The 18635-nt window shown below is 30.1% G+C and overlaps 1 protein-coding gene across 1 annotated transcript in view; it reads right to left on the reverse strand.

Moving 5' to 3' along the window:
• Positions 1-1667: 1667 nt before the first annotated feature.
• The window catches only part of LOC115882330 (limbic system-associated membrane protein-like), a 113321-nt gene continuing 96353 nt past the window's right edge, over positions 1668-18635 (reverse strand). Inside the window, exons 6-10 of the mRNA XM_030900347.1 lie at positions 9010-9184; positions 5850-6058; positions 2854-3103; positions 2401-2442; positions 1668-2332 (exon numbers count right to left, since the gene is read on the reverse strand). Coding sequence (XP_030756207.1) covers positions 2220-2332; positions 2401-2442; positions 2854-3103; positions 5850-6058; positions 9010-9184 — 789 coding nt within the window. The 3' untranslated portion in view covers positions 1668-2219. The remainder of the gene's footprint in view (positions 2333-2400; positions 2443-2853; positions 3104-5849; positions 6059-9009; positions 9185-18635) is intronic.

An 18635-nucleotide genomic window follows, 5' to 3' on the forward strand; every position in this document is an offset into this window, starting at 1 on the left:
AACTCCTAACCAAATTAATCAAACGATAAAGTCAGAGTTGATTATGCTTTCAAGTTAGTAGAATTCCTGTGTATCAATGAAGTTTGCAAGTATCAATTCACTTGACTAGTGAAAACGCCTTTAAGTTCTCAATTCATGTATCTAATATAAAATAAGCCTTTACAGGGTGTTCCTTCAATAACTACAAACATTTTCATAGCTGGTCAATCCAGATATACTCAGTATTTTCCATTTTTTCAATAAGCCCAAAAAAACCGAGTTATTTAAATTATGTTTTATTTCAGTGTTTATATTTTGGGGGGCACAGGTTTATATTAATTTCTTTGGTCAAGTAATAACGTTTCAGGTCAACCTAAAAAGTTTTCTAAAATATAAAGAAAAATCTTTATATTTTTTTGAGAACAAAAACCTAAAAACGTGCTTCTTGTTTAGGAATATACTATACTAATTTAAGGAACACCCTGTATTAATAGTAACATTTCAAAAAATATATATACTTATTTACAGAAATTATTTCAAATTGATGTAGTCAACTACTTGGAGCATTGCTATAATAATATACAATGTGGATCTGGAGTATAAGAGAAAGCAATGGCTAGATTGCTTTAAGCGACACTAGGTTATATACAATATGTGCAGAAAAGCAAAAAAAATCTAAAATAATATATAACAAAAATTAAATAACAAATTAAATAAATACAATACGAAGTGTAGAAATAATACACTCTTAAAAATTGTTTATTATATCAAACATTTGTAACAGAGACAAACATTAATGAACAAAACAAATGTACCCAAGATATACAAACCAGCTGTAAACAGAAAAATGGCAGGTTGCTTCTTATTTACTAAAAAAGTTAATTAACAAAGATTGCATATGATTAATATACAGTAAATATAAGAGTTGGTTTGGTTTGGCAACATGGTCAACATGGCTCCTACTTGTAAGGGCACCATCAACATATTTTTAACTGGTTTGGTTTGGTTTACACCTGATTAACAACATTTCGCCTATACCTGTATAAAACTACTGAGGAAAAACTCTGGAAACTGACTGAACTGGAAAATACTTATGATTTCAGTCCAATAACTATCTAGTCAAGATGTTCAGTTTTTATTAATACAGGGTGTCCCAGAAATAAGTGCAAGTATTTCAACTGGGAGTATAGTTCAACCCCAGAAACACGCCTATGAGGTTTTTTCGCGAAAAAAAAAATTCGGAATTTTTTGGAAAAAAAAATTGGATTTTTTTTTAGTTTTTAGTTAGGAAACATAATTTCTTGATAATATGGCAACATTTACAAAAAAGAAAATCCAGAAAAGGTCCAATGGTTCTCAAAATTTTAGCAAAAAATATATTTTTTTTAATTTTCAAAGTAAATTAACTCCGTTATTTTGGACTTATTTGAAAAACGATAAAGAGAAAATATGTTTCTTTTATCGAGATCTGTTACCCCTTAAAATACTTGCACTTATTTCTGGGACATCCTGTATAATTACATGAACTGATTATTTCTATTCCAAATATCTCGAGAACCATTAGTCGTAGCTATTTTTGCCAAGAGACTTTTTTTTCGTAAAAAAACGTCAGAAATGTATATGTTTTACTCTGTAATTTAATACAGGTACGGACAAAAATTTACTACTCTTCAAACCAGTTAAAAAAATATGTAGGAGGCGTCTTCTACAAGTAGGAGTCATATTAGACAACCAAATCAATATCAAATATCCACAAATATCTGCGTTATTTCATGAACTTCATTATTCAATTTTTTTATCTGTAGAATATGCTGTCCCAAAGTTTCTCAAAAAACTAAATTTTATTAGCGGTTAATAAAGAACGTTTAAGAGTGTACTATAATTTTCCTTCTGTCCCATATGGTATATAAAAAAATATAACTAAAAATGTTGAATTATAATTTAATATATAATAAAAAAGTTTAAAAATGAAAAAAGCCCTACAAAAATTTAACATGCATGTGCTGCATTTTTCAACTCAAAATATCCGGCATACAAAAATATAAAACTTTCGAATAAAAATTGGACCCATTGACGACATCTGACACAATACGATTTAAAAAAGTATATTTTTGTTTACAATTCTGCTATTTATTTATATTTAAAAAATTATACAGACAATACTGTTTCAGTAAATAAAATTTAAAATGAAACTTTTAAAACATAACTATATGTAAGTTTTATAAAACTTTAGTTTATATTTAGAGTATACTTAAGATTAAAACTCCAAAAACTAGAGCGAGTGGAGTACTTGTAACCAGAGATACTTTGTTTAGACTTTTTATACCAAAAAAGTTCTCTACAGGACTTGGTTCTGTAATAAATAAAAAAAAGAATGTCATATAAGCCTTATCTACCTTGTAATAAAAACAAAAGACTTACCATTTGACCCAAAATGATGGCCAAGGTCCATAAATGCATTTTCTGAAAAAAAAACAGGAATATAAATAAAAAGTATTTATCTCTTCCTCTGTATTTTTTCTTCGAAACTACTATTCAGGGTGGCGCACCTCATTCGCCTCGGTTGATTATACGAAAACGGAAAGATGTAGAAGCAAAATATTTTATGAGTATATGTGGTGTGGCAATGTGCACAATTTAAAATTATTTTGAAATATACAGGATGTTTCAAAACTAAGATATATACCAAAGATATATTTTTTTCTTATGGAACACCCGGTATTTTATTTTATTTTTAGATTCTTGGGCATAAAATAAGACATTTATTACAAGGGTTTGATATGTTTAAATACTTTGGTTTTTGAGATATTTAAAGATATTTTTACATTACATTAAACATCATTTATTTTAACTTAATTAATTTTTGTCACTAACCTCTGCTAGTTGTTTGAAAGGTAAAGGATTTCGACACAGGACTCCATCCAAACTTATTCCTGGCCTGTACCTTGGCCTCGTATTGTTGTCCAGGCTCCAGACCCCTGATGACGTAGCTCATCGACTGCACCCCAATGGTGGATGATTGAGAGGCCGGCAGAATGACATTGCTCCATTCAGAATGACCCTTAGTGGACCGAGTGTAGCCGTAGCCTACGCTGTAACCCACCGCGGAGTACGTACGGTTCTCCTTAAAATAAAAATAAAAATAAATAGTAATGAAGCTGTAAAAGATCATTGAAATGTTAGTATTTTAGTATCAAGTTTAATGAAAGTAGAACTGTATCTCTATATATGTATGTTTCTGCTTCCTAGGCCTTTTTCACGAGTTCCTTAAAACTAACCGTCTCACTACACTGTTACGATATATATTTGCTATGGGGGTTTAAAGAATTTACAAAAGGGGTATTAAAAAATGAGTTTAAAAATCCTCGTTAGTCGTTTACATTATTGTCGTTTTTAAAAAATTTAAATATTGCTAACTATTTGAGGTAACTTAAGCGTCTGCCTTTTGTTTCTCTATGCAGTAATTTGATTGAGTTTTCATTATTTTTTTATTTGTTTTTTATATTAGTTAGAGTTATATTTTTGATATTTTGAGCCCTATTTTTAGCAATTTTTTAGCAAGCCTTATATAATTATATCAACTTTAATTCGTAAACTCACTTTTTTATAAACTTTAGTATTTGGCATATAATACAGGGTTAATCGAGGTGTTGCTTTTTTACCTCAATTTTAAAACACCCTGTGCAATAACTTCGTATGTAAGTTTTCCTAAAAATATAATTTTACGGTCAGAACCATGTCTCATGAGCATTTTGTTCTTTGGATCATTGCAACACATGCCTTGGTTAATGTTTAAGAGCGAAATCAACTTGCCATCAACAATTAATTATTATTAAAATAATAATATTTCTTCAAATATCATTGCTTTTTTGAAGTTATTTTTTAATGTGACAAGGGAGCTTTGGTGATTATTGTGAACTATATACTACTATGAACTACCCATCATATTCGACATTTGGCAAATGCTTGGCAGGAGGGTTTGAGGTCGCGAAGTAGTACGAGCTTCATTAAATGAACTTCGCTTGGTCCTTAAAGAAGAATAAGAAAACATAAAGCAATATGATATATGCAGCTTCAATGACAGTATGAACGGACGTATACAGGTAGTTATAGCATCAAAAAGAAGAAATACAAAGTATTAGGGTATTATTTACATTTTTTTTCTGTTTGCATACTTGAGTATTACAAATGTTTTCTTTAATATCGTTAGTTCTGTTATTGTTATGACTGTTTATTAAAACCAGGACTGTATCGTTAATCGTTAGTCTTTAAAGTTTTTTTTTTTAATTTAGTATAGAGTATCCAATGCAGCGTACTATGACGTTACGACAATAGTCACCAAAACCATCTCGTCATATAAAAAAATTACATCAAGAAGTAATGATAATTGAAAAAATTGCACATTTGATCAGTTCATTTCGCTCTTAAAAATTAACCAAAGCATGTATTAACATGAATAAAAAAAATGCTCAGGAGTCGTGGTTCTGGCCGTAAATTATTAGCTTTAGTTAGCAACCTAACCTAATCGTCTTAGATACTGGATTTTGTCAAAGCCCTGAGACTGTATGATGAGTTATAACTCAAGAAACAATAAAAGTAAATCCAATAAAAATAAAAAAGAGTTCAGCACCTAGTGTTATTATAAGCAATTCTTTATCTTAACAGCCTTAATAGCAATGTATAATTAGTAGGGTTTATTACAAGAGCATTAAAAGCATTCAGTATAACCGGTTAGATTTATTTGCAACCATAAAAAGTGTTTTTATAGTCATGGACGTACAGGGCAAATAAATATTATTTTATGGGCATTTGACGCCTGAAACATTCGATATATATTTTAGTGCTATTTTACTGCCATTTTAGTCTACTTGCGATCGCGATAATCTCTATTTCAGGTTCGATAATATTGTTTATTTGTAGTTATTTATATCTCTTTTTTATATCTATTAGTAAATATTTATTGTCCGCATAATAATAATGGTTGGCTTTAAAATCACCAAGTTGTTAACATTATCTACCAGTTGTTTTTAAAAGGTGTCTCACAGCCATAGCACTCTAGATCGAAAAAATTTAAAATCCTGTTTTTTCAGCAAAAATGTCAAGGAATGACATATGATGTAATTCTATTAAAAACTAGTGATGGGATCACTCGAGCGAAAATTCGCTCGAGTACTCCATTATTCAAATAACCGACATTGCTCGATTATGAACGAGCGATGCAAGTGACGAGTACCAAGCGACGAACGCAAGCGATCCTAGAATGAAATAAATTGAAATCTGATTTTAATGTGACTAATCAGGCGATCAAGCGAATCGCTCGCCGCTTACTACTTGCCGTTCATTACCGAAAGAATATGTGCCCTGCGCACGCAGCTTACTGCTTGGCGCTTGGCGTTAACGAGCGATATTTCGCTCGAGTGATCACTCGGTTATTGCAATCGCTTGATACTCGAGTACTCGATTATTGAAATTAATCGGTTTTTCCCATCACTATTCAAAACGTCATTCTCTAACCAAATAAAGTAAAAAATTTCAAGGGTACCATTAGAAATCAAAATCAATTTATTTGTAGTAATTTCCGGTGAAACAGTAAGTGATTGAAACTAATTGAATACGTCAATCAATCCTGATTGATATCATACACTAAAACACTAAATCTCGCTTTTTTATCTGAAAAAAAAATAAAAAAGTTACAGGGATGAGCTACTTTTAAAAAACACCCGGTGTTTCAGAGAGAATAATATCCATAGAAGAAAGTAGCCAAAACATACAAAGCAGAAACACATGGCTAAAAGCAATCTTATTTTATTCTTAAGGATAGAACTTCCCTTCGCATAATCACACTTATATCATAAATCACTATTATCTACCTTTTGTCCGAATTTCTTCTGACCCTGATGATGAAGAGGTAAAGGTAGTCCATCTTCAGTGTACGACGTAGACCACCCGTCTGGTATTCTTCGAAACAGCAGTTGATATTCTTCAATAGGACTGAGAGATTCTACTTCCCAACTTATATTGTACCTCTCCCTGTAATGTCCCATCGTGGAGCTTTTGAAGATAGCAGCTTTTGGCTTACCTGGAATAAAATTTTATATATTTTATACAGTTCAAAATACTTCAGAATCTGTATAGTCAATATACAAGGTATTTCAAAAAACATGTGCCATTTTTCGTGGGGAGATTCTTCACGTAAAAATAAGATTTATTTTTCAAATCAACATGGGTCCGATTCTGCTTTGTTTTGTAGCTACAGGGTGTTAAAGTTTTAATATTTTTTTGAATTATTATAACTTTCTGCCAAGTACTTTTAGCGTTTCGAATGAAATTTTGAGGGTAAAAGTTACTATAAATGCGACATATTTTAAAGCTAAAAAAGAGTTGACATATTTACCATGGACGTGCATATGGGTTATCACTGGAATATTTTTTTCTATAAAAAGCATGTACGCTTACAACGGCCCCTTTTTATGTACGCCACTGACTTTTTTTTCTCTTGGCACATGTTTTTTGAAACACACAGTATATAATTTTATCCAAAACATTCAATTTTAAAATCAAGACTTAAAAACTTAGATTCAACAAATCAAGACAGATTCAACAACTGTTTCAATGAAAACATTCCAAACAGAGACAAAACAATTCCAAAAAAAAGAATCACTAAAAAAAGTTCACATCAAAGCAATCAAAACTCATTCGTACAACTTTAGATCAATTGAATAGTCAGTAACAAGGTATGTTCTTACTTTTTCAAATCAAGAAGACAGAAAATATCAGCTTTATTTCGCTTTGCCAGAGCTAAATTACGTAAAGGTCTCAGAGCCGGGCTAAATCACTTAGTCCCAGCGCTTCTAGATGTTAAGTACGACTATTTGTTTTGGAATTAGGTGCATCTCGGACAAATAGCGGCTGATTAGTAACTGGTTACTTATTTGTTTTGAGGCGAAGGCGTGGAAGAAGTACGCCAGCAACTAAGAAGCTTGCAACGAGGCAATAAAAGGAGAAGTTTGTCTAGCGGAATTCTAACGATTAAACCACAGATATCTCAAGACACGACAAATTACATCAGTTAACGTTTTCTAGTTAGAAGCATTGCACTTTCTGTTTGTTAATTCGATTTGAATAGTTTGTTTTCAGGGTTCCGTACCCTAAAAGAAAAAAAAACTTTGAATAAAAATATTAAGTAAGGAGTATAATCACAGGTATAATGCTATCCATGTATTCAGGCATGGTCGACGGAAAGAGGACTCTAGGGTGGGGATACTTGACAGTTCTGTTTGACGATTCATATAACACATTTGAATTTGATTTGAAGTTTTGTGGATTTGTCAGTCCTTACTGAGCTTATTTTATGTTATTTATTATTTATTCTACCACTGATAGTTGCTTAAAGGTAGTAAATCTAGAAGGAAGTTGTAGAAGAACTTAAATTAACAGTGACACTATTGCGATTTAACGAAAAAGACTGTAAAATAGTTGGTTGTGTAGCGTGCGGTAGATCTCGGTCAAAAATTGAGGGAAATAATGAAATAACTTTTCGCTAGTATGTGACTATATAATATAAATACGTGTAGTAAACCGATCATTTATGAAATTCACTTAAAATAACTAATTATATATTTTTTCTTGCATTTTTGCTTTTATTTACTACTCGTCAAAGATTAGATTATTATAACTTATCTATTTTTATTAGAATTGTATATTTTTATAACAATTTTAATAACTACCAACATTTTTATTGTAACGTAAATTAAAACAACAAATTATTGAGTCTACCTCATGTCTGCCCTACATCATATTTTTACACGTTTTGAATAGAATTAGAACGGCACTGATAAACCGGAATTTACGTCGGCCATTTTAGAGTCCCGTCGCCGTCGATCTCAGATTTTTGTTATGCTCTTTCCTTAATATTTTTATTCAAAGGAAAAAACGAAACTTTTATAGTAAAATATTATATCATGTAAATGAATAGACCATACCTTTTTTGATTCACGTCAAATGTAGAAAACCCATATCTAGATTTTTGTATCGTCTATAATCAAAATTAAAAAACACCCAAAGATATCTACACTCATTAAATTTAAAATGTTTTTCGTGTGTCTTTTTTCCTGTTCACTAACCGAACAATAGCGACTTTAATTCTATTAGAAAAGACGGAGAGTTTCCCGGAAAATCTCTCGTCTGTGGAAAGGTCGAACATTGCCGACAATTTCATTTGAAGTTAGACGCGAGCCAGTTCCAATAGTTAGCCATAAATCTTGCCGATTAATTGGATGCTTTTTCTCTCGTTTTACTTTGTTAAATGTCAAAGATAATAAGAGTTTTATGATTCTTATGAGAAAAAGAACTAATAATTATAATGCAAAATTTGTAATCTCCTAACGGTCTAAGACACTCGAAGAAATTTTCCATAACTTACGACCAAGAAAAATCAAAGATTTTCCTAGAAGAACAAACTTCGCATTGTCATAAAATTTTTAACAGGACACTGTCTCCTCAATAAAGAACTCAGTAGATGAACCTAAGAAACAACGGCGAATGCAGATTCTGTAAGGAAAATCGGGAAACACCAGAGACACCAAAAACGGTTAATGTTAGGTATACACTGTTTAATATCAAAATTCATAAAATTTTACAGATAATTTAATTACATAATAAAAAATGGGGTACACGTTTAAAATAAGAAAGTTGCTGTCAACTTCCGGTATTTCCGGAAGGGCCGCCATATTGAAAATATTTTTAATCGATAGATCACGTTGGAAAACATATGATGTGCATAAAATCTTTGATATTGTAGTTCTCTAGAAACTTCTAATACACGCTCAGCCTGGGACACCCTGTATAAGGTCGCTGTGATTAACTTACACTCTCCCATATAATCTACAATCTATCTTCTAACTAAATAATATTTAGGCACTTTAATCCTATTAAGCAACAACTAAATTTCTCCGAAAAATTTCCTCTATCCGGCTATTTTATTTTATTTCAACCGAACCCGCTGCTTCCATCGTTTGCTATAAATCTTACCGGTTAATTGGATGCTTTTCCTAGTTTTTCCGAGCTGATTGTCCGCGACGCAAGTGTAATTTCCGAAATCCGTCCTGTGCACTTTACGGATAACGAGCGTGTGTCTAGACCCTCTGGACTCCATTATCCGGGTCTCCGTAGTGTCCAGTTGCATCGTATCCCTGTACCATAAAACCTGGAAGAAAATAAAATATATACAGTGTGAAGAATTAACTTTGAAAAGTGCAGTAACACCTTAAATACAAAAAAAAATATTCTGCAATCAAATTCTGCATCTTTGAAATATAATATACAGTATGTTCCCGTATGATTAGATTTACAAGAGATTTTATTACATTTAATTCAATTCTACAGAATGGGTGATAATAGATATCGGAAAATGTGATACTTTAACAACAACAAAATAGATATATAATCAAAAATAATAATAACCATCTATCGAAATTATATTGCCATAGAATCGCTTTTTGATTTTTAGGTCTTAACAAGGAAATCAAGAACAAAAATTCAACAATATTTTCATGTTCGTTTTTAATTTTCTCTAAACCGGCATGGAAATTTGGAAAATTATAAACAGTTAACAATTTTAGAACAAGCAAAATTTTTTATGAAGAATGCATTTTTCTCAACTGTCACTCATGAAAGAAATTACATTAGGAATGTAGCTGAATGTAATGGATATGCTTCTTCATCAGTGGATAAAATAATTAGAAAACGTAGGTATAAGTTTGCGATTGCTGAAAATTCGACTTTTCAAGTGGACAAAGATACGTCAAAGTATTTTTCAATGCCATTTGATACAGAGTGATCCCGCGGTTTAAAAATAATTTTTAAGACTGTCAATTATAAACTTGTGTATAGTGCTAATAATAAATTACAACAATATAGCTCAGATATGATATGGTAGACCGGATAAATCTTGCGTTGCTGAACATATTGTTGATGAGGAACATTGTATAGATATTAATAATTTAAAATTAGTTAAACAAGTCTCAAATTACAAGCAATTCAAATTTCTAGTTATTTTTTGTAAACACTTCTGTGTTAATCCCAAACGGAAACTACTTGTCAGAAGTTAGGTTTACATACAGGGTGTCCCACTTAGATAGATACAAGCCAATATCTTGGTTGTTTGTTGAGCGATCTTTTTTATTTTTGGCAGGAGGCTGTATGGCTATAAGACGTACATTTTGCCCAGGGTAAGAAATGCGATACCTCATAGACGTACGTTTTAATGGGGTTTGATATTTTTCGAGTCAAGAATAAACTACCCTTAGGACAGTATTCATTTAAAATCTGATAAATTATATTGAACCCTCCTTACCTAAGATACTTAAGTTCTAATTTTTATAAATATTGATACAGGGCGTGTCATCAAAATAAGACATTTTTATTTTTATTATTATTTTTTTAAGTACTTCCGACGCCACTGGATAAACAACTGGTTTATTATAAATAATCAATTATACCCAATTATCAATTAATAATCGATTTAAGTTTGGTCGAAGATGGTCGAAGAGGTTGACTTTTAGTTCGTTATAGTTTTATAAATCTTTGTTTACAGCATATTTTTCAAAGTTAATAGTGATTGTTTTAAATAACTATTTGGATTTTTTAAAATATTCCTCAATAAAACGAATAAAAATTATATTTCAGATTCCATTGAAAACTGGGTTTTTAAATTATTGTAACTCATTTTATTCATTTGTATTAGCAAACTTATTTTTTTTTTAAAGTAAACAAAATAAATTGAAAATATTTAGTTTTTTTGTATCGTATCCTAATTATTATGGAAGTTATCTGAAAACTTAAATCGATTATTATTGATAATTGGTTATTGATAATAAACCAGTTGTTTATCCAGTGGCGTCGTAAGTACATAAAAAATAATAATAAAAATAAAAATGTCTTATTTTAATAACACACCCTGTATCAATATAAAATATAAAAATTAGAACTTAAGTATCTTAGGTAAGGAGGATTTATTATGATTTATCAGATTTTAAATAAATAGTGTCCTAAGGGTAGTTTACTCTTGACTCGAAAAATATCAAACCCCATTAAAACGTACCTCTATGAGGTATCGCATTTCATACCCTGCGCAAAATGTACGTCTTATAGCCATACAGCGTCCTGCCAAAAATGAAAAAGATCGCTCAACAAACAACCAAGATATTGGCTTGTAGCCATCTTAAGTGGGACACCCTGTACATACAAATTTGCCTAACGAACAAAAAAATGCTTAACGTTTTGGAAAGTTTATCTCTTTCCGTCGTCGGAAGCAAAAAAATAACGTTCCTACTACTCTCTAATCTCAACGTCAAACGGAAAAGATTGACGTTCAAGAACGGGTTTTGTAGACGTATCTGTTTTAAAAAACTAAAGTGTTCTCGAATAGTTGAATTTAGATATTTAAAATAGTTTTTTTTTCTTTATTCTTTGTATTTTTTGCTTCCGACGACGGAAAGAGATAAACTTTCCGAAACGTTAAGCATTATTTTGTTCGTTAGGCAAATTTGTATATCTGTAAACCTAACTTTAACTGACAAGTAGTTTCCGTTTGGGATAAACGCAGAAGTGTTTACAAAAATAACTATTTTATTTTCTATATTTTCTTGCAGTGGCGAAATACCCATATAGGATTTTTTGGAGAAATATTTTTTTTATTATTTTTGTCCAGTGGTAAAATCCCCATTTTTTTCAACAAACAATAATTTAATTTTAATTATTGAAACACGATAGTAGTTTAAATCGTAGATATCACCTAGTTCTTTATATTTCAAGAGGATCTTCTATTATCGTTATATACCCTCCAAAGCTTCTTTAAAGCTATAGCAAAAATAACTGTATATAGCTACTCGAAAAGTTACAATGTACTAAAGCAGTTTATCTAATCGAAGCCGAAAACTAAAGACAGTCGTTGAGAGACAACACGGTCTCGCAACGACGATTTTTAATAAAATATTAAACCGCTTGCTCCACCTCGAGATAAAGGAATTTTCGTACGTGAAGAAATGCCTTTCTTTCGACTTTCCTACGGGAAAATTATTATTTTCCGAAAAACTTTTTCAACGATAAATATATCTTTCGCACGTGTAAACATGTCTTTTTGTCTGCTTTCCTATAGAAGAATTATTATTTTCTGTAATTCGTTATAAATACAAGCAATAAAAATGTTTTTTCATAATTTTTTAATGCATGATTCACCACTAGTTTCTTTAAATACTTATAGCAAATTTACTCAAAAATTAATCCACTACACGGCAACAACTTTTATTAATTAAAATACTTTATTCTTAAGTGCACAGCTTGAATTTACTTAGTAGATATAGTAGATTGGCCTTTTATAATTATGGTGCGGTGCGAGCGCCAAGCCATTATAATTATTGTAGAAATAAAAATGTCTAATATATGGATACGGTCACTATAAATTATGATAGGCAATTGATTAGATAACAATTTATAATATTGATGAATAGATGCGTTCACAGACACTTACTAAAATATCTGTTTTTTTTTTTTCATTTTATGTTTTTGGTAGACTCTTTTTTGACTAGAGTTTATCTTCCTTTTATTTTTCTTCTCTTTTCCTTAAAATCAAGACTTCACTAAAAAAAGTTGAAACCAGAACAATTAAAACTCATTTGTGTCTTCCTGTCAATAATCAATTACCAAGTTAAATATAGTTCATATCAAATAAAATCTTAGTCACGTGATTAAGCTTGGCCGACACAGCTTTGCCCACTTTTATATATTTTTTTTAAATCACAATATTTTAGGAAACAAAAATAAATTAATTATAAATAAAACAGGGTTGTTCACCACATACGACACGGAGTATTGTAGCTAAACGATTAGATTTTTACAAATTGTAAGTATTGGGTTCGTTGAAGGACTATTAGAGCTACAATTTAAAAATATTTTTACAAGATACAGGTGTCCCAAATAAATAAAAATATCAAAGTTTTATTTTTTTAAATGGAACACCCTATATATTATAACATTTTTAGTTTCTACGATTAAAATAAAGGTAAATTTGATTAAGGTTTATTACACTTAAACCTTACCGTTTTTGAAATATTTTCAATTTTGTGAAATTACAGTAAAAATCTTCAGGCTTCATTTCTCCAAGGGTATCAAAGTTTTTAATACCAAATATTTACTAAAATTTATTTATTAATTAGTTATTGTGTTGCAATAATAAAAATAATACTACCTCATACAGATTGTCTAAAAATTTATTTTAAATAATTTCTAGCTTTAAACGGCAATAACTTGTTTAATTTAAATGGAACGCCCTGTATATTTTAAAAGAATCAGATGCAAAATTTAATTGTCTATTAAATTATATTACACCACTTTTTACCTATCCCTTCAAGTTTTCGTAGAAAATCCATTTTCTTATAATTTAGACCTCATTTATCAATATACCCATGGAATATGTATTGGCATTTTAGATTGTTTTTAAAGCAACAAATGTACAAAATGTACAGTCTAGTAATATTATCGTTTTTAGCAAAACGATAATATTACTAGCCCATTTGTATGCAAAAAGAAAGGTATTTAAATCTTTATAAAAGAGTATACCATTAATTAAATATACCACCATTATTTCCGCCCAAATACTAATTAATTACATATTTAATTGTTTTAATTAATACATTATTCTAAATAAATGTGTATTTGACTCAGAAATCAATACCATAATAAGTTACGAAAATGAACGTCTCTGTTATAAATAAGAATTCGTCAAAAAATGAAATAAAATGTTTAAGTTGTTACATTTTACCACACTGTCTAATACACATACAAAATTTAGTTTTTTCATATTTGGAGCAACTATTATTAATCAACGCAAACAGTCAATTAATGTAGTTTGAATACTGGAATCATATTAATTTTATTGGTCCTCTTTAACAAATATTTAACCGTTTTTTAATGAAATAAACGAACTATAAACTATATTGTAGTATCTGTCTTCTTTAAAAATTTGGTACATATTTAAAAATAATTTAAAATGTCACTAGTCCATGGGTATATTGATAAATGAGTTCTAAATTACAAGAAAATGCATTTTCTACGGAAACTTGAAGGGATAGGTAAAAAGTGGTATAATACAATTTGATACACAATTAAATTGTGCATCTGATTCTCATAAAATATATAGGGCGTTCTATTTAAATTAAACAAGTTATTGCCGTTTAAAGCTAGTAATTATTTAAAATAATTTTTTAGACACTCTGTATAAGGCAGTATAATTTTTATTATTGCAACACAATAACTGATTAATAAATAAACTTCAGTAAATATTTAGTATTAAAAACTTTGATACCCTTGGAGAAATGAAGCTCTAAAATTTTTACTGCAATTTCACAAAATTGAAAATATGTCAAAAACGGTAAGGTTTAGGTGTAATAAACCTTAATCAAATTTACCTTTTATTTTAATCGTAGAAACTAAAATGTAATAATAATATACAGGGTGTTCCATTTAAAAAAATACAACTTTGATATTTTTTATTTATTTGGGACACTCTGTATCTTGTAAAAATATTTTTAAATTGTAGCTCTAATAGTCCTTCAACGAACCCAAAACTTACAATTTGTCAAAATCTAATGGTTTAGCTACAATACTCCGTGTCGTATGTGGTGAACAACCCTGTATAAACAGTTATTATTTACATCAACAAAACTCACCTTCTTAATAGCACTTAAGGGACATAAAGGGTCATTACTACCGCTCTCCCGTTAAAAATATTCTAATAAAGTTGCAATGAGTTTTTTACGGTTATTAAGCTATCTTGTACCACTTCGCACTAAAAGAGGTTCTAAAAAGAACAATGTTCCACTGCAAGGTCTGATAATAAAAAATTTTAAGCTTAAATTGTGTAATACAAAACTAAAGTGTCAAAACGAATGACAATGTCAGGAAATAAATAAATAAATAAATGTGGCAAGTTGACATTTTTTACAGCAGAGCTACCACCTAAATCCCCAGCGGGCAATTAAACATTCCAGTTAGTCACCACGGCGCTGAATATGTCCATGGTTGGCAACAATGAATTTAAAAATCGCGCCCTTGATTACGTAACTAAAAGTTTAATTAGTATCGAATATACGTTATAATTTTGACGATCGGTGAGTGTGTCACTATCTAATTATATATTTGACTAGTGATAAAGTAAATAAAAAGTCACGTTCACAAGTATACGTGTTAATGCGAAGAATGCGTTATAGCCAAATTCTAGGCAATAATTTTCCTCAGAAACAGTTTCAACCAGAAAACCCTTAAATTTTTTCTTCTTCCTGCTGTACGGGAAAAGTCGGAAAGCAACGTCTTGTATTTAATTAATGAATTAAAGGTCTTAATGGTGATTTACGAGCGATGCAGGGCCTCTATTAAAACGTTTCGTAAAATGGGAAAGGCCGTTCGTATCGCCGGCCTGAATACAAACTATACAGGTGAATAATTGAATTCGAGAAATTGAAAGATCGGGAAAAAAGGTTGTAGCTAGCTTGCTGGCTAGCTGGCGTTTTTTTTTCAGAGGCGACATGATTTATTTAAGACTACGAGGAAATAAAGGTGAATGGGAACGATAAATTTTATATATTTTTTTTGTATTTAATTGGAGTCTTAACAGTAAAACTACTAGTTTTTTTGCCCTATTGATTTTACAGCGATGTCGTAAATAGGTTTCTTAAAAGTCTGCGTATGCTAAATACGCATTCCAAATTTGAACAATTTTGGACAAATTTATTTTTAACTATTTAAAAAAAACTGCATCTATTTTTAAATTATAACCGAGATTAAAACTGAACCGGTAACAATGCAAAACCAGGCAAATGTCATATTATAACAACATATATTAAGTTGTCAATCTAAGATTGTACCATTGTCAAATGTAATTTGTTGTGTTGTCTACATTACTACATTACGGTTAATGGTAGAAATGCTTTTTGTAATTTAAAACTTGTCCCAACTAGGCAAATGTCCTAATGTATAGTAAATACAATTTGACATTCACAAAAGGCATTTGTTTGATTTTGCAATGTTACCTCAGTTTTCAGTTTTAATTTAGAAATAGATGCAGTTTTTCTTAAATTAGGCATAATCGGTTTGTTAAAATTTAGCCTGTTTATTCAGCATATGCAAACCTTAAAAAAACTTATTTACGACTTTGCTGTAAAATCAAACAAAGGAGCCAATATTTGGACAGTTCAAAATTCGCATGTGATTTCCAACGCCAATACACCACCCGATATACTGTGTCACACAGAAATTGCAACACCCAGTAAATATAAATATATTCTATTAATATTTTAGGAAGTAGTTCAGATAAATATACATAATTAGCAGAACCGACCACGCGTTGCTGTGGCTAAGGTCAGTGATGGGCAACTACATGGTAAATTTGGGTAAATGCCTAAATTTTTGCACCCGGTATATACCCAAGGGGTCAATAAATGATATATTGATTTTGGGTAAATACCATTATACACGGTATATACCCAATCATACTCACGTTTTTAATTTAAGGTAATATAACAATTTTTAAAAGCAATTTGTTGTTAAATTAAAATTATTGAATTACTAATATAGCTATTAAAAAATAGGGGTTGATGATAGAAAAGTGAAAATTTAGGGTTGTATGTATTTTTTAATGTCATATAAAAAATCATATAAAAAATAAAAATTTTTCCAAAAAATTAAAAATTGTGGTAAGAGGTGTTTTTTATGCCCCTAATTAATAAGGGTGGTCCTTATTAATTAGGGGTGTAAAAAATAGATAACAACGTATTCTCAGGCCTATTGATTTTCCATAAAAAAATTCATCAAAATCGGTAAAGCCGTTTCGGAAGAGTATGGTAACAAAAATTATTCCAAAACAACCCCTATTAAAAAATATGGGTTGATGGTGAAAGGTTGGAAATTTAGGGTTGTATATATTTTTTAATGACACATCATATATAAAAAATAAAAATATTCTTTTTTTCTAAAAAATTAAAAGTTGTGGTAAGAGGTGGTTTTTTATACCCCTAATTAATAAGGGTGGTCCTTATTAATTAGGGGTATAAAAAATAAATAACAACCTATTCTAAGACCTATTGAATTTGCATAAAAAAAATCATCAAAATCGGTCAAGCCGTTTCGGAAGAATATGGTAACAAAAACTATTCAAAAACAACCCCTAATAAAAAATATGGGTTGATGGTGGAAGGATGGAAATTTAGGGTTGTATGTATTTTGTAATGCCACAATCATAAAAGCAAAATAAAAACACTAAATCACCACAATACACCAAAACACTTTTACTTTTACACTGGACGCGCGTTTCGCTAACCATGTTAGCATCATCAGCAGATGATTATAAACATTTTTTTAGTTTATAGTCATCATAGAGTTTATAATCATCTGCTGATGATGCTAACATGGTTAGCGAAACGCGCGTCCAGTGTAAAAGTAAAAGTGTTTTGGTGTATTGTGGTGATTTAGTGTTTTTATTTTGCTGTTTAACACCAAAGGTTCCAACCCTCAACTGTAACAATCATAAAAAATAAAAATAAAAAATTTTGTCAAAAAAAAATTAAAAATGGGGTGGGCCACCCTTATTAAAGGGTATAAAAAATAGATAACAACCTCTTACCTTCTATATTTAAACATTTTTACTACTTCCAATAAGCAAGATTGTAAGGTATCGCACAAAATATCTCCAACACCCTGTACATAAATAAAGTAATTATCAAAAACCGCGCCTATGAATATTAGCCTCAAACAAAATTTCTTCCAGCAGTGGTTTACACGGTAAAATTCTATTTTGAGGTTATCCAGTTGAAAAATTCCTTAACGCACGCAATGAGGCGATTTTGCATAGACTTCTGTTTCATAATATGATTTGATGAAATTGATACAGCTTTTACATGCTTGATAAATGGGACTAGCTAACGTAATACATTATTTAACTATGTATTGTAAGTTTTTCAAGCATTTTACGTTATTATACAAAGAATTTTACCAGCAAAAAAGATATTACCATTTTTTTTTGAATTTTAATATACCTACAATATTTCAAAAGGAGTCAATGCCATGTTTTCAGCTTAAAATTTTATTTATTTTTTTACAAAATATGTATATAACTGTATCATAATTTATTATTTCAGCTAAAAAAATATTTTAAGATAAGTTCAACTACGGTAGAGAGCATAGTTTTACACACCGGTTTTGTTAGTAGGGTCATAACTGCGGCTTTTTCTGCTATAACGAAATTTTTTAAAGGTACATACATAATTATAATTTTAGAAGATGTTCATAAAACATTTAAGCACTAGTTGATTAAAAATAGTATACCATTAATATTGCAAATTATGTTATTTTTTCCTTTCATAGTATATTCCTATTTAATTTTTTGATTATGTAATGAGCTCTTTGTTTACTCACTTGTTTTGTCGAACTGCTTGAATCCAGTTTTGCTTTTTATCAAATCGGTGTGAGAAGCTGTAAAGCTATACAGTGTTGTTTCGGGAGAGTTGAATATCCGGAAAAGTTGAGTTATTGAATGTTCTTGCACTCAACAACTCTAACCCTAATCAGCAGTCCTTTACGCGTTAACATTTTTTCGGCAATTTTAT

The sequence above is a fragment of the Sitophilus oryzae genome, unplaced genomic scaffold (assembly GCF_002938485.1).
Source record: "Sitophilus oryzae breed Bouriz unplaced genomic scaffold, Soryzae_2.0 scaffold_177_pilon_pilon, whole genome shotgun sequence".
Taxonomy (NCBI): domain Eukaryota; kingdom Metazoa; phylum Arthropoda; class Insecta; order Coleoptera; family Curculionidae; genus Sitophilus; species Sitophilus oryzae.